The 23,262-nt window shown below is 46.5% G+C and overlaps 1 protein-coding gene across 1 annotated transcript in view; it reads right to left on the bottom strand.

Moving 5' to 3' along the window:
* LOC140212829 (uncharacterized) overlaps nucleotides 1-23,262 on the bottom strand; it is a 59,060-nt gene that overhangs the window by 5,199 nt on the left and 30,599 nt on the right. The window contains exon 6 of the mRNA XM_072287673.1: nucleotides 12,176-12,320. Coding sequence (XP_072143774.1) covers nucleotides 12,176-12,320 — 145 coding nt within the window. The remainder of the gene's footprint in view (nucleotides 1-12,175; nucleotides 12,321-23,262) is intronic.

The raw sequence follows: 23,262 nt of genomic DNA, 5'->3' as shown, positions 1-23,262 counted from the left end.
ATATTTTATAACATCTAAGAGGCTAAAGAGTTCCCGTTTTCTCTCATGGCACGTCGCATCATGACAGAAACATTAAACTTGAATTGGATTATGGGGCGGTACGTGCCAAAATTTGACGCCGATTATGAGGCAAGCCGTAGTGGCGGACTACGGATTAATGTTGACACCGTGATGTTCTTCCACGTGTCCCGAAATTTAAGTGCACGTGCGTTTTCTGTTTCGCCTCCGTCGAAATGCAGTTACCGCGATTGGGATCAAATCCACGACCTCTAGCAATGCCATAATTTCAAACCTACCTCCAGCTTCTGATTACATGTACATTTTTGGAGATGTTAATTATCCCAAAATTAATTGGTCTTCCCTGTTTTCTCCCTGTCGTAAATGTATGGACTTCAATAACTTAGCTTTAGATTTTAATATATTTCAGGTCATTAACAAACCAACTGGTGGTCAGGATTTCTTAGACCTAATTCTTAACTCTGCTCCTGATACAGTCGGACAAGTACTCATCCTCGATGAATTCAGTGATCATAAATTACCACAAATACCTCTTTACATACCACTTGAAAAGGCCAGCTTTACATCCAAGAAAATACGGTACTACAATAAATGTAACTATAAAGATAGTTACGACAGCTTGGGTTGAGTACAAGAACTCTGTAAAAAGTTACTGCTCTGCTACATCTGCGGGCAAAAATAAATATTACGACCATGATTTACCCTCACTCCTGAAGTAGGACCCAAGGAGGTTTTGGAAAACAATTTCACCGGACAATGGCTCAACTTGCATTTCCCTTCATGGAGCCAACAATATACTTCTAGCTGACCACGACTTCCCTGTCGCTTTTAACAAATTCTTTTAATCAGTATTTGCGACGGAGGATCAGTCCACTGTACCCCTTATCCCTGATCCCGACTACACTTTCATGAAACCTATTCACACTACCATCGAAGGTATTTCTCTTTTAAATACGAACCTTAAATTATCTACTTCTGCCGGTATTTATAACATTAGCTCCAACATACTAAAAACAGTCTCCATTTCCAGCCAAAAAATATTTCACATATTCCGAGAATCATTATCATCCGGTCTCCTTCCTTCTCAATGGAAAATTGATAAAGTAATGCCTGTATTTAAGGCGGGAGATAGAAATTCGCCTGATAACTACCAGCCTACCTCCTTAACTTCCGTTTCTTGTAAATTACTTGAACACATCATCGCTTCTCATGTCTACAGCCACCTTGAGTCTAACAATTTTATTTTTACTACCCAACATGGCGTCAGGAAAGGGCCTTCATGCGATTAACATTTATTTGAACTTACAACCGACCAACATTTTAGCATGAATAACAACAAAGAATTCTATTGTATTTTCCTCGATTACTCAAAACCCTTTGACCATGTCTCTCATTATCGTCTAATCTCGAAATTATCTTCACTTCGGCCAGATTCGCTAGCACTCTCTTGGTTACAGAATTTTTGTCACTTCGCCAGCAGATAATGTTATTAACAATTTGTATTCACCCCATTGCTTTGTCACTTCCGGTGTTCCACAAGGCAACGTTTTAGGACCCTTACTATTTTAGGTATACGTCAACGACCTGCCTACTAAAATATCTTCTTCCATCCGTCTTTTTGCGGACGGTTGCATAATTTACAGTACCATTAGTTCTATCGACGACCACATTGCAGTTGAAAATTACCTCAAAAATGTTTCTCATGTTTCGCAGTGGCGTCCATTCCTCTCGTACTCACGCCTGTAATCTATATACACGCTCTGAACCACACCCCGAGGCGGTGTGCGTCACAGCATCAGCCACAGCAGTCCACAGCAGCTCACAACACCAGCAGCAATAGTGGGAAAGTCGAAGGAAGAGCCAAAGAAAGCTTCGTTTAAAAAACGTGCATTTGCGTGAAGTGTCGAACACCGGTTGTGTGGTAGAACCCTGCAGATGATGGGGAGCTTAAGCAATCGTGTATGTGTTCATGTATATGTATGACTGCTTAAGAGTATGTATGTGACAGGCTTGTACATGTTACAAAGAAACGTAACCCATCGCCATTGCAATTACTTCTTTCAAAAATGCAACTCATTACGGTTCTCTATTACTGCCCCATGAATTTAACTGAGCAACTATTTAAAAGTAATTTAAGAGTATTTAAAAGCGTGGAGACCGGTCGGATGGGCTCCACATCTGCTTTGCACAGAAGCTACATTTTCGGCGAAATCACCTCCGCATCCAGATTCTACGTAATGACCATGTGCCTGAAGTCAGCCAGAGCACGTCAACACCAAACTTGAGGATGTAAATGCAATATTTTGCATTTTACGGCCACATCAAGTTTCGAAGCGGGGTCGCCCCGCTAAACCCACTTCGCTAGTGGCGAGGCCTGGCAAAGGCTTCGGCTGCCGCACCGCTGCAGATGGCAACGCGCTGCTCAATTTCAACGCCGACAAAGCCCACCAATCGTCCACCGGACCCTGGAGGAAGAAGACATGGAAATTCGCGAATCCCAAGGACTTCTTCCGGCCGCTGAGTAGAACGAAGAAGACAATGAGCCTTGGATCAATGTTACCAGTCGTGTCCGTCGCCGTCGGCTGCAGACACGCTTCACCATGTCCCAACTTTCCCGAACACCCCCGAAGCCCGTTCTCCGCCAAAGACGACCGGCGATGCGCAATCCCCGACAACTCCCCCTTCCTGCCGATGATTGCAAGTTGGCGGTTCGTCCACGGAACGGCCTCCAGCTCAACAAGGTGAGCCCAGGGAAGTTAGTAGACGCCATCACAAATGAGGCAAAGCTACAAATCGGCTCCATCGGATTCAAAATACGCATCGACGAAGACCAAAACATCCTTGTCCTGAGCACTGCCTCAGAAGCTACGGCATCAGCGCTAAGCAAGATGCAAAAAATTACAATTGATGCAACAACATATGATATTGCATCATACGGAATTTCCCCCGATAACTCTTGCAAAGGGGTAATATACAACATCGATCATGACACCACGCCCGAAATATTACTTAAACGCATTGAATCTCCCCGATACGAGGCGCTAACATGTAGAAGACTGGGAAACACAACCACCATGGTGATCACATTCCTGGGGAAAACACTGCCACATTGCATCGAATTTTCCGGCCTTCTTCAGCGGTGCTACCTCTACAAGAGAACCGTGCCACATTGCCGAGCCTGCAACGAGACAGGCCAGAGAGAGGACGTCTGACCGCAGCCCCCCACCATACCCAAGTGCAGAGAGTGCGGCACTTCGCTACCAACGGAGCAGCACGAGTGCCACCCTCGTGCCACCCGACGGCAGCGTAAACCTGCCGCAACAGGTTCCTGCCTCCCGTCAACCGCCGGAAACCGCAGCAGGCCCTGAGAGCAGGCTCCTCGTTTCCAAGGCCACGTGGCGAGCACTCAGAATCCCGCAAGTCGCGGTCCCCGAAACGACGCTGAGCTGTCCACGGGAGGCGCAATTCCAGGCCGCGTTCCGGTTCCGGTTCCAGGCGCAGGACCTCATCGCAACGACAGACGCCATCCCATGGCAGGAGCTCGAGCCGTGGTGGTTCCGCAAGCGGCAGGAGGGGAAGCAAGCGAGCAGCGCAGGTCATACAACAGGTGAGCTGGGCACAGGTGGTTTCTCCCAAAGCTCGCCCCCCCCCCCCCCCCTGTTGACACAGAGCTGGCACAGGCACACGCCCAGATAAGGCGTCTCACTGAAGAAAACGCAAAACTCAAATCAGAAATCACTAGCGTACACGCAGAATTCGTAGCACTTAAAGATGAATTGCTTGGAAGAAATAGCACTACCCCTACACAAAACACTTCAACCCCACCCCGGAGAAGCGGAAACGGGAAGAGCAGCCCGCTCACACAGTCACTTCAAATCCGACACAGCAACGAGCAACCGCACAGCCCCCTGCACCGCAAGGAGTCATACCCGTCCAATATGCCACTCTCCATAAAGTAGAAGAGGTAGTAGCAAAGGCAATTCAGAGCCTTCAGACATCCCTACAAGCTACTATGCAGCAACAACTCACAGCAATAAGAAGTCAGCGGCACAACAACAATTAGCAACTCAACAACAACACTCTAACACTCAGTTGGCGGACCGCATTATGAGATTAGAGGAACGCATACTAGCACTGGAAGCTCGTCAAAGCCGGCGCCCCAAGAAAACAGCTCATCAGACCCTACCAGAATTGCCAGATTCTCTGGGCTCCCCAGAACCCCATCTTGTGCACGCATCACCACCCCTTGATAACCAAGATGACTCCTCAACATATATGCAGTAAGCGCGGTGGCTCCCCAGGCGAAACCACGGTGTGGCAGTGGAATTGCCGTGGTTACAAGAACAAGTATGGATCACTGATACAATACATCGCTACATGAACAAGACCACCTGAAATCATTGCACTGCAAGAAACGAACACACACGTCCGCCTACCCGGATACGTCACGTATGGCACCGATACAGGCGACAGCCTTCACACCCTGGTCAGTAAGAAGCTAGTGGCCGTTCAACACCATCTCCAGCCATCCGACCCGCTTGCCGTTTTGCTCGAAATTAACCCACAGGCAACAAAGAAGAAGGGTCCCATGTTTGTTCTGAAGGTCTACTGTCGGCCGAAAAGCGTGCCATCGGTCCTCAAACTGGTTTTCGAGCAAGCCACGCACGCAGCAGGCAACCATCCGCTTCTAATAGTAGGCGACTTTAATGCAGCCCACCCTCTCTGGGGTTATACGTACACCAACCCCAGGGAAACATGCTTCACAAAGTTATTGAGGACATGGATCTCACACTCGTCAACGATCCAAGGAATAGCACGAGACTCAGCACAAGTGTTCATAGCGAAACAAACCCCGACTTAACCCTCACCAGAAGTATCTCCCAAGCTTGCTGGACCAATCTGGAGGAGTACCTAGGCAGCGACCACGCACTGCTAGCCACCACTCTCCATGGGCTCGAATACAAAGCCAGGATAGGCACTTCTCGCCTCACGGATTAGACCAAGCTGCGGGTGATAAGAGAAGAAAGAGCTGTAAACGAACAGAGCCAACAGCTTCAGTCAATTAAGGACTGGATCACTCAGCTTCACCAGGATGTGAAGGCGCACACCAAAACGCTTGAAACATCCACCACTACTCCGAGCATCGACGCTCGCTCGCTCAACATGTGGGCAGCCCGGCGTAGCCTGTTGAAGCGTTGGAAAAGGAAAAGATTAAATCGCAAGCTCAAGAGGCGAATCGCACTATTCACACAAGAGGCTGCGGAATACGCTGCCACGCTATGCCGAGAGAATTGGCTATCCCTCTGCGACAGCTTGAGAGGAAGACTGAGTACTTCCAAGACGTGGATGTTATTGAGGTATTTAATCAACCCGGCCAGCAGCAAAACGGAATCCTACCACAATATGGCCCGAGTAATTCCCCAATTTCCTGGAAATGAGGTGGACCTCCTTTTGACTCTCAAGGCCCCGTACTTCCCCACACAGCCATTGGAGCCTCTGCCACCCTACACCGGCACCCCTAACGAGCTCCTAGATGGGGACATTCGTCTACATGAAGTAACAGCGGCGATAATGGGCTTGAGATGCCACACAGCCCCGGGAATGGACCAAATTACCAATAAGGCACTTGTAAATCTTGACAGCCCCTCGCTACTAGAGCTTACCGCTCATCTTAACGAAGTATGGAGGAAAGGTAACCTTCCCGAGGACAGGAAAATAGCCGAGGTTCGTCTGATACCGAAGCCTGGGAAGCCACCAGCCATTGAGAACCTACGACCGATCTCCCTCACTTCGTGTGTAGAAAAGCTCCTAGAGCACATCGTTCTCAACCGGCTAAAACCATTCCTGGAGTACTCGGGAAGCTTCCAACAACGATGATAAGATTCCGTCCACATCTCTCAACTCAAGACATCCTACTTCAGCTGAAAGAGGAAGTGATTGTACCAGCGACACGCAACTCCCCCACGGCTATCCTCGCCTTAGATCTTAGAGGGGCGTTCGACAACGTCAAGCATACAGCAATCGTACAGAGGCTAAACGGGCTGGGCTGTGGGGCCAGGACGTACTCCTATATTAGAGGTTTCCTCTCAGATAGAAAAGCCATCCTAAAGGTCGGGGACAAAGCCACGAACCCCTTCCTCCTTTTCAATATCCCCCTAATAGGCCTATCGCCGCTCCTCGATAACATCCCAGGGATCCGGCATGGCCTATATGCCGACGACATTACCATCTGCTCGTCCACAGGGTCCATCGGGGAAATGGAGAACCGCTTGCAGGAAGCTGCAGACGTGGTGAGCCACTATGCTAAGTCATGCGGGCTCAGCTGCGCCCCCCAAAAGTCGGAGCTACTCCTGGTCTCACCGCGAAAGAAGCACACATCCGACTCGCCCACTATCAACATACAACTGGAGGGACACACCATTGTTCCCTCTCAGAGCGTAAAGATATTGGGAATGGTTTTCCAGTCGGATCGCACCAATACAATAATAATTCAAAAGCTTAAGAATATAACAGCGCAAGTTACGCACATGATCCGGCGAATAACAACCAAGACAAGAGGCATGGGGGAGGCGGACACGCTTCGGCTTGTCCAAGCCTTCGTCGTGTCTCGAATGACTTACGCTATTCCATACGCACTACTCAAGGCAACGGAACTCAATAAAATCGACACAATGATCAAAAAGGCATATAAGCAGGCGATCGGCCTGCCAATCAGTACGTCCACAGAACGCCTACTACGACTAGGTGTGCACAACACGGCCCAGGAGCTGATCGAGGCACATTTATCCAGTCAGCGAACAAGGCTGGTGGTTACGGAAGCAGGGAGGTCCATTCTCTTACGCCTGGGGCTCTCTGCCCCTCTGAGCCATCCGCCGCCTCAGACTGCGAGCTTACCCCATGCCATCCGGAGCAACATCACCGTACGTCCTCTACCTCGCAAAATGCACCCAGTGCACCACGCAGAGCGAAGGGAGGCCCGCGCCCTGGCTATACACAAGCGATACGGGACTCTACCCTCTACAGCCTACACTGACGCGGCTTCTTACTCCAGACGCACAGCCACAACAGCCACCGTAGTCGTCAACAAAGAACATCGGAGCAGCATTTCGCTCACACGAAACAATCCCCTTCAAGCCGAGGAAGCGGCCATTGCCCTCGCGCTCTCCCAAACAGAGGTTGAAGTCATAGTCACCGACTCTCAACAGGCGTGCCGCAGCTTTGCTAGCGGCACAATTCATGCCACTACGCTCCGGATTACCAATCAAAAGCCGCCAACGAGATCAGTAATGATCATCTGGGCGCCAGCTCATCAAGGCATTCCTGGCAACGAGGTCGCCAACCACGTGGCTCGAGATCTGACCCACCGAGCCGACGCCGAGGAATCTGAACCCGAGCGCATGCACCCTCTAGTCTCGTACCAAGACAACACAAAACACTACAAGCTAACCCGCAGAACATATGCACCCCCACACAAGTCATTACCTAGAGAGCAGGACCGATTCCTCCGAGCTCTACAGGTTAATACATTCCCCCACCAAACCAGAAATCACCTCATAGACCCCACACAATTCCCTCCGTAATGCCGCTTCTGCGCAGAGCCCGGGTCCCTCAGGCACTTAGTAGGGGGTTGCAGAGTGGCACCAATAAATCCTCCGAACCCTTACCCCACTAACGAGCCTTGGGAGAGAGCCTTGGCCCGCTCAGACCTCGAGGAACAGCAACGGCTGATTGCGAGGGCCCAGGACGCGGCCCGAGCTCAAGGCATTCTGGAATGAGGACGTCTCTCCAAAGCTGCATTCACCCAATGAAAATGTTCCTTCTATCTCTCTCTCTTGCCTCAACGCTATTGCCCTCCCTATTTTACTAACATCGCAGAAATACCGTGAATAAAACTAGCCGCCCTGGCTGTTTGATTGCGTCCCCTTCAGCCATTCACACGCTATCGTCCTCACTACGCATTGATTTTCGAAATGCGCTTCGATACTCTTCCCGAGTGTTTTTCTGGAGACATAAGCAGAGACACTGAAGACTTGCTTTAAGTGGTCGTACACGATGAGGGTTGTGTTGTAGCGTACAAGAGCCTTGCTTCCGATAGCGGGGAGCAAGATCGCGACAGGGCAAGTGAAAAACTTAAAAATAAGCTCTAGGTGATTCACTGGCTTCAACAATGGACGTTACTATCACTCCATAGAAACAAAGCTTCAGTTGAGGTGATTCACTGGCTTCAACACTGGACGTTACTATCACTCCATAGAAACAAAGCTTCAGCTTCATCATATGGACCTTTCCTGTACCCTTTACTCGTTTTAGGTGACATACCAATGAATAATTGTAGCAGACGCAATCAAAGGTTCCCGTTTCACGAAAAAGTGGGAGAATATGTAACAATGTAATATAAAGCTGCATAATGTTTAGCCCCACAATAATGTTTGCATGTTTCATTCGCAAGAATAGGCGGATGTAAGTCAGGTACGCGGGGGTTATTTTTTCTGGTAAATCAATTTGCAGACATCACCGTTGGCACGTAGAACAAATCCGCTTCGTTAGATACAGCTCAGAAGCGGACATTAGTTGCCTGAGAAATCAAAGTGAATATATGTTTAACAAAGTTTCGCTAATTCGCTGTTTACTTATTAACTTATTCGTATATATTACCATTTATGAGTTGTAGCTGTTTACATGAAAATTGACATCCACATGGAAAGTATTCTGAGAGTGACACCAGTTTCGAAATAATCGTTCCCAAACTTTGCAAGGAAACGCGTTGCTGTTCCAGTAACTTCGGAGTTTCAATGCATAAAACAGCCGTTTTATTCAAGTATGCGGAAGAACACTGCATTTTTACCGCAATTTTAGCTGCGGATATGTCAAAACTGCTGATACGTACAAAATTAGTTCTAAGTGAATGTGCCTAGTGAAATCACTGGCTTCAGTGCCTTCCCTCGAATATGTGCTCTGAAGGTATCGTTAAAAAGCAGATTAGCGAAATAATCGCAATACAATATAGTTCGATGCACATAGAATATAGTTTGTAGCTAAGCTTCCGGGATGGGTTACTTGCGCACGACTGTTTATACGTTCCCCGGGTCTGGTGTTTAGGCATCTTGATGTTTCTCCGATATACTGAGCTTCACCTCTTAAACGTCATACTCATCAGACCTCGGCGCATGTTCAACAGCGCATTTCTTTAACTTCCCGTATGTATTTTGTACCATTGGCTTTTTAGATAAGTTTATCAATTTTTCTGTACGGAGAAGTTGACGGGTATACCGCGTTTGCATTTCTTTTTTTTGCAGCTGAGCTGATATACGCTAGCTTCTGAGGGTTTCTGTGCATGGGCAAAAGCGATTGCAACCACCGAAGATTTAAAGAGCTAACACATCAAGCAAAAACGTATTGCCGGCTATGTCCCCAACTACGTTTAATCGCGAGAAACGTCAAAACGTAATGTGATAAAAGTTATCGTAATAAAAATAGCCAGACCACGTAACCCTATCTCAGTTTTTTTGCACCCGTGCAATGGGTAGGCCGCGTGCGGTGGGCTTGCGGCAGAACAGTGTGCCTACGAAGAACACCGTCTGCTAAGCATGAGTTGTCGAGATCGAATCCCGGACACGGCGGGCGCATTTCGATGGGGCGAAATGCGAAAATACCCGTGTATTTACATTTATGTGCACCTTAAAGAACCCCAGTAGGTCCAAATTTCTCGTGTCTCCCATTACAGCGTGCTTAATAATCGTGTCCTGATTTTGGCGCTTAAAACACCACAATTTCAAGAACACCGCCGTGATCAGAAGCGGAAATGGGCGAGGCGACGGCGTGTGACACGTAATACGGACGAAGATCATGCCGCAGGCGACAAGCGTAGGCACCTTTGGTTTCATCACCCCTACTAACAGCACTCCCACCATTATAGTGGGTGATTTAACATATACATGTCTCGGCCAGACGGAAAGTGGTTCCCGGCATTTCTCGTGGGAAGGTTCGGCAGTCAATGTCACACAAACATCAGGGTCTCCACGACGCGTCGTTGGTCGCGTACACAGAGCTCACATTCACCAACAACTTTTCCAGCGTCACCGCAGAGCCACTGGCCGCATGTCATAGCGATCATAGAGCGGTAGCCACTATGGTGACAGACCATTAAATAAAAGAAGCAAAAAAAAGTAAAAAAAATAAAAGATTGCGAATGTTACTTAATAAAACAAAAAAATTAGAAAAAAAAAGATTCTTCGTGGAATGTATCTCATTTTCAGTCAACATATTGATTACCAACACATCTACTTCTCCGCTGCTCATCCACCTTCACAGAGTGGATTGCCTCTGTGCTTTTTCCGGAAAAGCTTTCGCACTCTGTTATGGATACATGGGTTAATTACCACCTTTTGTTACAATCTTCCTAATCCTAAGTTTGTTGTCTTTTTCCCCGAATCATTACTAGGCATCTTTTCAGCGATAGAAACAACCGAAAAAATCATGAAGCGCAGTAGTCATTAACCTTGTCTCTTGCACGTTGCAAAATTTTGAAGATAACGTTTTCACATAATTAAAGATGCTAATAATTAATATTGAAGTGTAGCTACACGTATCATCACAATTGCTTTGTTAATGTTATTTTAATTTATTTATTGTTAATGTTGCATTGTTGTTAATTAGGAGTAGTGCGCTACCACATTGGCAAAAGTATCATTTTTGATTCGCTTGTATTTGGTAACTTAAAGTGCTGATTTATCCACTAGAAACTGACAAAATATTCGTATTAAGAATTATGTAATGCTGAAGTTATGTTTGAATTATGTGCATCTTAGTTGAAAAAATAAGAAATATTAAGATAATAAGGCATGATTTGACGAACATGACGTTATTTGTATAGGAATGTTTTATCAATGTGCAGAAAAAAGCTAGTTGACCTCGTTGTGTCCTAGGCTTGAAAAAATATGGAATTAGGCAAAATAAAAAAATCGGCAGAGACACTTTCGGCAATTACGACGCTGTTGGCGTCGCCGTGAAGTTAAGTATGAGTGAAAGCGTGGGAGGGTGAGCCGGCGAACGCGGTTCAATCTTGCGTGCGTGAGCCAGGAACGCGGCTCGGATGCTCGCCCTTACCGCGCAAGGCAGGGGGCGAGGCGAGAGAGGGGGGGCGTTATTCTGCGGCGCCTGATACGGTGCCTCGATCTCCTCCTCGCCTGACGCTCCTCAAGGAGTGGAGAAAACCGCGGCGTTTACTACGACGTTGGCCACGCGAATCGCGAACGCCGTGGTACACGGCTTTGGCGGACACCGTAAGGACGCGTTGCCGGCACTCCTGTGTCTTGAAAGCGGCCTGAGACGCGGCCAAAGTGCGCGCCCGCGTGGACCTCGTCTTCAAAGCGATCTGCAATGTTTGCAGATTGCGCGTGGTTCTGGTGCCTTCGTATGCGCTGTGCTTTCGACGTCTCGCACGCATTGAAGCCACAGATGCACGGAGGTCAATTGGATCGAGGCTGCTGCCGCGATTTCTAACTCCAGCGTTTTTAGAGACAGTTTCCTCTGTCATTGAGCAATGTGCGTTTATGTTTACCTGTGCGCACGTAACACCGTGATGGTTCATTTAGTTAAAACACGTTGACGGGCTAGTTGGTTTGAATCCATGATAGAATGTGTAAGTGCGACTGAACAAGGACGTACAAAGAAGCAGACACACAAAGACAGCGCTGTTTTTTATGTGCCTGTTCCTGTCTACGTCCTCGTTGAGTCACGCTTGCACATTTTATCACTGTTAATTTAGTTAGTAATCGAATGTTCACAAGTTTATACGGCCGATAAAGCTACCATCCTGATTTCGTACAGCTATCTACAAATTTGCTATCGCAATCAGTGCGAAGCAAAAACTGGCAAGTTTTTACTCTTTGCGCCGTCAGCCACTTTTGGTACCCCCCCTAGGTGGCGACGACGACGGATGCCCGCATACTGCGGCATATTATGCTTTCGCATCAAAATAGTGTAACTTGCTCGATGCAATAGCTGAGAAGAAATATTTGGCCGTCCTTCCACAGTGCTGTGGCATATTTCTGTTCTGGGCTAGTGTTAGCAGGGGCACATTGTTTGTGCCATCAAGCATTTAACAAAACTTTACAAGGGCTCAAAAGCGCGCCGCTATTGGTAACGGTGTGCCTACCCGAGATACACCAGCCCTCTTCGTCGAAGAGTTCGGCGCTTTGCTTTGGTCGCTTGTGATAGCCCCTCACCACAGTCGGTGAGCGGTAACAGATCTCGCCGGTCTGGTGGGGACCCAGCTTTTGCCGCGTGTGCACATCCACAACCTGGGAATGAAAAACAATTTTTTTGCTTTGGAATATGTGAAAATAAAGTGAATTCGACATATTTTATATATGTATGCGCAAAACCTAACCTTTGTGTCATAAGGCAGGCCACGATGAGCAGAATGCGATAGTGAAAGTATGCTCCTGATAATGAAGGGCAAAGCATAACTTGCGAATGGCTTAACTGTATCCAGGCATGCCATGTGTGAAAACCACGCCCGTGTAATGTAATTGTTTTGAAAGATAAGGCATACAGCAACAATTAACATTATTCAAATTCGGTGTAGGTGTCAGGTCACGATGTTATCGCATGCGCGCGGAAATGAACAGTTCTGGTAAGAACACACAAAATTACTTTGAATGATCTGCGAAGCTAGGTTCAACACGAAGATGATAGTAAATACCTGATGTGTTTGAAAGGTATTGATTATCAAAATTTGCGACATTTAGTGAACGCCAACAACGGAATACAGAAGAAAACTGCATCCGAACGCCAGCCGATACGCAACAATTAATTGTCATACATGTTTACAGTGTAATAAAACCACGGGACAAATAGAGAAAAAAACTCCTACGCAATGCAGAGAATAATGTTAGTAAGCCAACTTATTCCGAGAAGGACATTGCACCTGGAGCAGACGACGCAGAAAACGGGTGTGTCTGGTGTGCAGGTTGTCCAACATCTTGGCTGCTGCTGTGTACCTCGGTGTTGATACATTGGAAATAGTCACACCTCGTGTCATTTTACGGAACAATATTCTTCGCGAGCAGCGGGGCATAGTGTATGAGACCCGCTACAGAGAAGACAAAGTGGCGAGAAGAACGTGCGGCTGGTTTGGGCAACCGTATTGCGTATGCATCGTTGCCGTAGTTTTCACTTGTAAATTACTTGTAAGTACAGCTGTCATTCACTAATTCAACCCTGTAGCGTTTTGGTGGAGGAGCGTGGTAGCCCCGCGAGCGCTACCACATGGAAGTTCGTAGTGGTCGTCCCCTTGGTATTATAATATTATGATGGAGGAGGCAGGACCTGCGCCATCGCCAACAACCCCAGCCGTTGTTCTGGCCCACGAAAGACCCACGAACGTTCTGTGGTACACGTAACGTCTAAGTGGCAGATTGGATGGCCATGCATGAACGTGTGCGTAATAAAAACATATACGATGCAACTGTCATGTTGGCCAACCTGATGTTCAACTTGCGAGGCACAGCGAGGTTTTGGTTTGACAAACACGAAAATGAGCGTGTTGACAGGAAAAGCTGTCAGCAGAGGCGGAAGGACTTCTTCGGTTCTTCGTTATTTTGACGGAAGACCGCCGCTAATTGTTAACAAGAAAGTAGCCAAAAGATTACGCACACAAGAAACATACAAGAAGAGAGGAAAGAGGCTGGAAAGAGGCCGCTATTCTAGATCTCGCGACGCGCGCGCGAACGTCCATGGAATCGTGACCTCGCTTACATCCAGGCATGCTTTTCTCTGTGCCGCAAGGCTGACAGGGACTAGTGCTTGTCGAAGGAGGTCACGGCGTACAATGCTTTCAGCTTTCTAATGTGTAAGCTTTGTGAGACAGTCGCCGATAACTTGAAGGAGTGCGAACTCTTTCAGAAAGCAAAGAGCGGCCCCATTGCAACATTGTTCGCCTGCTTTTTGAAGGAAGGCGTGACTCCCTGACCGGAGGACTGCAAGCTGCAGCGGCCATCGACTTCAGCAGACGTGACACCAATTGCTCGGCGCAAAATTGAAGAATCGCAGCTGCCACTCTTTTCCCGCGTGTCAAAGTTCTCCACAGCTCACGCGATAGCGTTAACAGGAAGCTTTAGCTCTGGTCCCACTCGCAAAAACGCGTTTCTTGGGTAACCTGTGGACAATTGTCAATGAAATTTGTCGCATTTGAGAGAGAAAGCTTTGTTCTAGTGACTGTTGGAAGCGAAATTTCGATTTTGCCTGAATTTTGTTGAAAGAATTTTTACAACGTCGATAGTTCGAAACAAAATAGAAGCACGAAGTTTACAAATTAACAGCCCTGCATCAAAAACAGATATCGCGGTTCTGTAAACGGAATTGATTAGAACATTCAAAGCCGACAACTTTGATGTGGGAATTTATAGCGTACGTGAATTCTTTGCGTTGTGCACTAGGGTGCCGCAAAAGCTGTATTTCCATATCATCAACTTTTTTTTATGCCAAGGGCCAACAACCCTTGGCTGAAACCTAGGCGGGGTCCAGGCCTACCCCACCAAATCGCAGGGCACTGAATAAAGTTATTTGAATGAATGAATGAACTTTTTTTTTAGATTCGCGTGTAACATATCAATTTCGCCCGCTTTAGATCTACTATGACATGTAATTCGCATAATTGTGATATCATTTTTATTGCTGTGTTATGGGGTTGAAGACTTGCTAGTTTCGTTTTCTGAAAATTTTTGATTTTTGCCAGCTTTTAGTAAAAACTTGACGACCTAAATAAAAAAAAATTTAACACAGTCACTACATTATCATTATTTTTTTTTAAATGCAGCAAACCTCGTCATGTTTGGTGCAGTAGTTGCCGAGAAGACGAAGTTTACTTTTACGTGTCTTTAGATAGGAGCACCCGAGCTAAAGCTTCCTCTTAAAGGCCCGTCTCGCAGGAAATCCGGTGTCACAGTGAGCGACCGTGGTCATGAAAACCATGCAGAACGACCGATCCCCAAACACGCAGGCCCTCTGCGTGGCCCAGGACATTACTGATTGAACTAATTTCTTATGGTAACATGCGCCACAAAATAGCAAAATACGACTTACACACAATCTACAGACATTCTAGCGTTGGATTGTAATATGAATGTACGAAAAAACATAATTCTCTTACATGGAAACTCAAACACAAACTTATTTTCCAGCGGCCAACTTCATTGCTTGCAGCACCATCAAACAAGAAAAGAAAACCAGAAAGCAAGGTCCATCTAAATAGGTCGCGAAGCTTGAAACGAAAAGCGTGCGTAATACTATCGCCAGAGATATCATTTAGCGGTACGCGATTGACTCACGACCAGGTTAGGGGTGGGGGAAAAACACTAAATCTAGAAAACATATGTGAAAAAAAAAATTTCAAAATTTTAAACCAGAATGTGTCCAATGAGTACACACTCCGCCTCAAATATTTTTGCTGTGCGAAAACTACAAATGTTACCTTTTTTGATGTCAGCTATCAACCAGTGATTATGGCGCAAGACCTAGCAAGACCTCACTGTGCAAACGAGCGGGCTTTTATGCCGTGCGCAATGGCGTTGCTTCCTTTGACGCGGCGGACTCCTTCGTGTTTCTTTAGTAGCATGCGTTTCTGTTCAAAGTGGGGCTTGCGCTTCACTTGAGATTTTGCCTGACCTAGCGGACAGCAGTCATTGCCGCAATGTGTGAGTTCAGTTTTTTTGTTAACGTGCGAGTTCCCGCTTCGGCATCCGACGCGCGGTGTCTCGTCGTGACAATATATGCGGAGCGCTCCGTGAAGAAACGTCGCGCTATGTTGGTTTGCTATGCATAACACAGGCTCTGACGGTCCGACGGAAAGCAAAATTAGTAAGTCTAATATTTTTTAAATTTTAATTGGGACAATGCTGTTTTCTCTGATAACTGCTGGATAAGCATACATGTTGTCACACGGAATTGCGGATGATTCGGTGACAAGCTTTCGCATATGTTGCTATACATTACAACTGTGTGCTGACCGTAGTACTATTTCATCCTTTAAAACATGTTTTGTTTGGTCAGTTATATGGGCCGCCTTATTCTAGACTAATAAAAGCAAAGTTGCTTTTGAAACCTTTGTGCCACTGTCATTTGTTTCCATCCTATTTTTTATCTCCTTCTGGAACCTACTGAAGCAATCGCCATCAATACCACCCTTATTATGTTCACATTAAGACATATGTCACTCCTGTAGTTTAATGACACGCTAGCGCTTCAGCTGAGGCGCCTCGGAGCCTCGGAGTCACAAGAAAACGAATTCCTGGCGTAGCGGTCCAAATGCCGGACGTTATAAAAATTCAAACATTCGCTCCAAGCAGCATGAGATCTACACAGCATTGCCATTTCCAATAGTGACGTCGCTTTCTTTAATTTTTGCTTGCTCTTCGTTGTTCTCCATCATAGACAGATGGCGGTGGTTGCAACTAGCTGCCAGTTTCTTGACAAGTGGACTTCTATAGAAGCTTCGCTACCAGTTTACATATACCTTGCCGAAAACTCTCCTGGTGGTTTACCACCAGCGTTTCAAAGAAAATATATGGTCACTTAAGCTACAGCTGACGGGCAGCATGAGCCGCAGTCAGAGATGTTTTAATGCTATCGCGCTCCACTCTAACAGGCGAGCATTGAGCGTCCTTCAAAATTTCGAAGTGTTAGTTTGCGATGAACATCAAAATCTCGGAGTTCATTTTGTCGGCTCTATTGGCACTTTGCAACTTTCTGATTGACCTTAACCTTCGCCTAGCCAGTAAAAAAAAAAAAAGAAACGGCCGAGAGGCCTACTGCAGAAGATATTTTAACATGCGTTGACTTCCGTAGCATGATACACATTAGTTTTTCAACGCTCTAAACCTAGCCTTATCCGGCCATCTTATCCGCGCATTGCGCACGCTGTGGATGCAAGCCTCTGTTTTATCGCACGCGTTCGAAGGCGCGAAACCCTGACCAGCTCCCATGAGAAATAGTAAAAGCTGCAGAGATTAGAAACAGGAATTGTGGAAGTTGCCCATTTTTCTCTTTATCGGATAAAGAAATGTTCTTTTCACGTTATCCGCCTGTGTCAGTTGAATTTGCTAGATAGATTCGTTTGTATCTTCCTCTTCCCTTCCATTCATGTGGTGATATATATATATATATATATATATATATATATATATATATATATATATATATATATATATATATATATATATATATATATACATATATATATATATATATATATATATATATATATTGTGAGACAAGGCTTAGGCAGCCAGCCTGTTCTTTATTATCCCGAGTGAGATCCTCACCACCAGGCCCCAAAACAGTGATGATTGGTATGTACAGGTGAGAATATGAAGCGCATGAATAATGCTCACACTAATTCCCCGCGCGCGCAAGCGGCTAGCCAGACCGCGACTTAGCCAGGAGGGTAACGCCGAAAGAATCGTTTGAGGCACGAAACGTGAACAATCTCCCAACTACAATAACGATGGTCCGAAGGAGCGTCTACGGGAGTAGCGCGATAGTTCACGGGGCATGTTTGTTCATTAATAATGTAGGGCCCAAGGAAGCGCGATTCAAATTTCTCACACAAACCGGGTGTATGAATGGGCGTCCAAAGCAGCACTTCCTCTCCAGGACTAAAGAAGACGTCGCGACGAGAGATGTCGTAACGTTGCTTGCGATACAGCTGACTGGCTTTTGTGATGAAGCGAGCACGTTGGCGGCATTCCTGAAGCGTTGAGACGAACTGTTCGGGTACACTGACCGAGGGGTTAGTTGGGGCATTGAAGAAGGCGGCGTCGATGGTGAATGTCAGGGAACGGCCGTAAACTAGGTAGAAAGGTGAGTACCCCGTAGTTCGTTGGATGGCGGTGTTGTGAGCAAACGTCACAAAAGGTAAACGTTTGTTACTGTTGTCGTGGCTTGGCCCGACGTAGATTGATATCATATCTTTTCGTGTGCGATGAAATCGCTCAGTTAAACCATTTGTTTGAGGGTAATATGCGGATTTCATCTTATGAACTGTTGTACAAGCTCCGAGTACTTCTTTGATCATTGTTGACAGGAAAGTCTTGCCACGGTTACTTCACAGCACACGAGGTGCACCATGATGCAGCACAATGGCATCCAGAAAGAAGGTGGCAACGTCTGAGGCCGAACCAGAGCGTAGAGGAGCGGTCTCTGAGTAACGTGTGAGCTCGTCAACAGCTGTCACGATTCATATATGACCTGCCGGCGTTATGGCCAGAGGGCCGACTAGGTCTATCCCAACCATGGCAAGGGTGTCTCGGGACATGGGATGGGCTGTAAAAGCCCAGCAGGAGGCGAAGTCGGTCGATTCCGCCGTTGACATTGGACATAAGAAGCGACGTACTTGGGCACAAAGGTAGGCATGCCTGGCCAAAAGAAACGGCTCCGAACGCGGTCGTATGTTTTCTGGAAACCCAAATGGCCAGCAGATCGGTCGTCGTGAAAGGCTTCAAGGACTTCTGTACGCAGCAAACGGGGAAGAACAGGCACCTAGCGGTGTCCAACGGAGTACAAAATGTAGCGGTTCAGCAAATCGTTGTCAAGCTTAAATAGTCGCAGTTGTCGACGTAACCTGGTATTTGGTGCAGAAGTAGTTTCGCACAGGCGTTGGATAATGCTGTTACAGTAGGGATCAGAACTTTGACACGAGGTGAGCTGAGTAAGGCGATTGGAAGATAACATGACAGTAACCGCTAGAGATAATAACGAGAGTGTAGACTTCGTCTCATCAAGTGGCGAGCAATGAAGAGATGTACTCGAAGGTAATAGTGGCAGGGGGCAGCGAGAGAGAGCGTCGGCATCTTGATGCTTTTTCCCAGACTTGTAAACAGGGTTAAAATCGTGCTCTTGTAAGCGGACCACTGAGCGACCAAGGTGTCCAGACAAATTTTTGGTTGACGACAACCAGTATAAGGCGTGGTAGTCGGTTATGACCGTGAAGTGGCGTCCATAAATATATGGTCGAAATTTTTGTATCGCCCAAACTACTGCGAGACATTCGTGCTCTGTGATCGCGTAGTGCTTTTCGGCAGCAGTTAATGCGCGACTGCTATATGCAACAAATCTCTCTCGTGAGGCGGTATCACGCTGTAGGACAGCGTCGATCCCATGGCTACTAGCGTTGGTGTGCAAACAAGTTGGTGCGTTCTCATTGAAGTGACGGAGGACACGGTCAGTCGTTAATGCTTGCTTGAGCGCTTGGAAAGAAAGTTCGCAATCCTTTGTCCAAGGAAAAGCAGTGCCCGACGTGATCAACTTGTGCAGCGGTGACGCCACGGCAGCGAAATGACTGATGAAGCGGCGAAATTAGGATGCCAGGCCCAAGAAACTGCTCAATTGCTTTTGATTTTCAGGGCGAGGGAAGCAAAGCACGGCCGCCACCTTTACGGTATGTGGTCGAACGCCATCTTTACTGATAACCTGGCCCAACACTTTGATGTTCTTTCTGGCAAAATGGCATTTCTTCATGTTGAGTTGGTGTCCAGAGTTGGAAAAGCACGTGAAAACTTCGTTGAAACGCTGAAGGCGATGACGAAAAGTAGAAAAAATAACGATGTCAACTAAATAGCACAGACAGGTCTTTCACTTAAGGCCACGTAAAACTGTATCGATCATAAGTTCAAATGTTGCAGGAGCATTACATAACCCTAAAGGCATGACGTTGAACTCCTAAACTCCGTCTAGTGTTGCAAAGGCTGTCTTGTCCTTGTCCGCTTTGTGCATGGGGATTTGCCAGTGCGCGGATAAGAGGTCTAGACTAGGGAAATATTCTGCACCCTGGAGGGAGTCAATGGCATTGTCAATTCTTGGCATCGGATATACGTCTTTGCGCGTGATCTTATTAAGGGCTCGATAATCGACGCAAAATCGAACAGAGCCGTCTTTCTTGCCAACCAACACAACAGGAGATGACCAAGAAAAAAAACATCAAAATCAAAATCACATTATTTCAGGGCATTTCCTGCGGAGACAGAGACTAGAGGCTGGAATAGCCTGACTGGGCCCTGCCCCCGTTCAGATCATACAGCATGTACGCGTACAATAACATATACAGTAAGGTGCACATTATATTAAAATTACAGTTGCACTGAATGTACAGCCGATGAAGGAAAAGAAAGTGACTTCTAATACATCAGATAAGAAGTATGAGATGCATACATGTGCACAAAGACCACGCAGATAGATATACATATAGAAAATGTCACACCGGATTCATGTGTTAGATAGCTAGTAGACCCTTTATCATGTTACAGATATGTAGAGAACGATTATGTACCAGTACATTGTGCTTACAAAACAAAAAAAGAAAACCAGAAATGCCATGGACATAGTAGAAAGTAATGTAAAAAAGTCTACAATACACATGCTGTTCTGACAAGGAACGTTTGGTACATTCTTTTATGTTTACCACAGCTGTCCGCCCAATTTATTATGTCTTTCTGTTTATTTAGAATCTGTCTAGCTTGATACGTTACCGATTGTTTCCCGTAATTTGTCCTAATCTTCGGAAGCGTCCTCCTATGCTGCCTAAACCCGTACTTATGCTCAACTACCATATCACTGTCTTTGTATATGTTTGTGGTGTGGATATGTTGCACTAACTTATACAGATAAATTTGATTGGCCATAAGCATGTCGTGTTTCAGAAATAACTCCCTGGTACGTAAGTCACGGATATCTCCTGCATAATTTTCAAGAATACGTAGCACGCGCTGTTGTAGTACCGTTAATCTATTGTAGTTGCGCTGAGTGGTGGTGCCCCATACTAGCGAGCAGTAGGCAATCTTAGAATATACTAGAGTGTAATAAAGAGTTTTTTTTAGCCGAAGCGGTATTAATGTAGAAATCTTTCTAATACTTCCTATTGGTCGAGCTATATCGACTGCCAAATGGTCGGCGTGACATGACCATACCAAAGACTCTTGGAACCAAAGACCTAGGAATTTTCGCTCAGGTGTTTGCTCAGTAATCTCGGTTCTATACGTAATATGCATGTCATGTCGGACGCGTTTATTTGGAGGAGAAAAAATGATGTATTTAATTTTAGAGGCATTTAATTGTAGACAATTATAATTTAGCCATTTGGATAGGTTTTGTAGATAATGATTAGTTTTTTCTTGAAGTACACGTTTCGTCCGGGAAGTAAAAAGTACGTTAATATCGTCCGCAAACATTACTATATCAAGGGTGTTGTCAATCTGAGTTATGTCAATAATGTATAACAAAAACAGGGTAGGACCTAATACTGATCCTTGGGGTACTCCATTTGTTACATTTAATGACTTCGAGGAATAATTATTAACATCTGTAAATTGGAAGCGTTTCTCAAGATAGCTGGTTATTAATTTCAATGACATGGCACGTATTCCATAACACTGCAGTTTTAGAAGTAGAATATCCTGATTTACCGAATCAAATGCTTTCCGCAAATCTAGAAAGAGACCTAAAGTAAAATCCTTATTTTCAATACCTTGAATAATTTTCTCCTTTGCACGAAGTAGTGCCTGTTCAGTTGGCTTGTGTTTTTGAAATCCGGATTGCGAACTAGATATGATATTATATTTCTCTAAGAACTTTGTTATGCGATCATTAATTGCCCACTCAAAGACTTTTGATAAAACAGGTAATACCGATATTGGCGGATAATTTGCAATGGCGTTTTTGTCTCCGGATTTGTGTACCGGAATAGGACGATGGCAAAATTAGGTCTCTTTTGAGCGTCTCATTAACGTTATCCGCAATGATTTTCCGTTCTCCGGAAGACACGCGATACGGGTGGCGGCGTACAATCGAATCGCCTTCGGTTTCAACGCGATGTACAGCGATGAAAGTGCGCCCGAGAAGCTTGGAGTGAACGTCAAATAAGGCACTGTGTTTGTGCAGGAGTGCCAAAAGGTCTTCTCTCTGCGCAGCAGTCAGATCTGGATTTATCGCCGCCGTTAAAGCAGCGGCGGCAGTATGATCATCAGTTGTGGTAGACAGAGGTGGTGATTCGGTGCGAAGCTGTACCAGCGAAAGAGTTTCGGTGTCAGTGAAGCAAGTCACAGTAGTACCCTGGGAGAGCACAACTGGCGAAGGAAACCGCACCAGGCTAGAAGTAAGGCTAAGCCCACCAGAAATGCAGCGACCGCTCGGCGCAAGGAACACATCCCCATTAACAACTGTGTCTAAAGTCAGTGTGAGAATATGCTCATGGCCAGCGCGAACGAAACAGTCGGTAGACGTGACGAAACGTAGGCTGTGAGCATCGAGAGCGGACGAAGATTCAGTATCCGTCATATTAATAGTTCGCTGACGGCAAGAGATGAAAACTGAGGCGCAGGACAGGAAGTCCCATCCCAAATCGTATGTACACCAAGACATCACAACAAACTGAATGTGGTGAAGCATGCCATCGATGAAAAGATGCGCAGTGCAAATACCGGAGGGCTCAACCAGAACTGCATTGGCACAATGGTACAATGGCACAATCAAGGCTTCGGTTCGGACACCTTCGACACACACCATATGTACAGTTGACGGGCGCTCTGGAGGAGTTTCACGCTGTCCAAAGGATGCAGATTTCCCTCCTGGAGCTGTACCTTTTGGTTTTCCTAGCGGTGATCGGAGGACGAAGTAGCCGGTCGAAGAGGGGAAGAGGAGCGCTGCATCGGTGATGGAGAGCGACAACGCGGGAAACGCAATGAACCGGCAGCGTTGAAGTCCTGCGGAAATGGGGAACGTCGTGGATAATAATCGTAGTAATAACGCCGACGTTGTGGTACAGGGCTAGAAAACTCATCCCTGTCAAACGCGTCATAGGCACGCCTTTCATCTTGTTGACGGCGTCGGCAAAACCTGGAAATGTGGCTACGAATGCCGTAATAGTAGCAAACCGGTCGAGGTGGGCTCCATGCGTTATAAGACGGAGGAGGTGATGATCTTGTAGTGATAGGACTCAGGGGAATGTGCGGTGAAGGTGCCTGTTGTTGTGGCTGCTCGGAGTGTGGCACTACAGAGGCAACCTGAGCGTATGTTGGCGTAGGGATAGGGTGTGGGCTCGAGACTTGCGGGCAGGTCAAGCCAGCTATATCTACCCTCACAAGGTGGCGTAGGCCGCCACAAGGAGGCGTCATATGGACCTCAGGAGGGATTCACGAAGTTTGGCCGTGCAGTTCCTCACGGACGATGGAGCGAATCAAAGCGCGTAGCTTA

This window comes from Dermacentor andersoni, chromosome 4, assembly GCF_023375885.2.
Source record: "Dermacentor andersoni chromosome 4, qqDerAnde1_hic_scaffold, whole genome shotgun sequence".
Lineage (NCBI taxonomy): Eukaryota > Metazoa > Arthropoda > Arachnida > Ixodida > Ixodidae > Dermacentor > Dermacentor andersoni.
The sequence above is the reverse complement of the archived record's forward strand: the minus strand, read 5'-3'. Positions and strand labels throughout refer to the sequence as shown.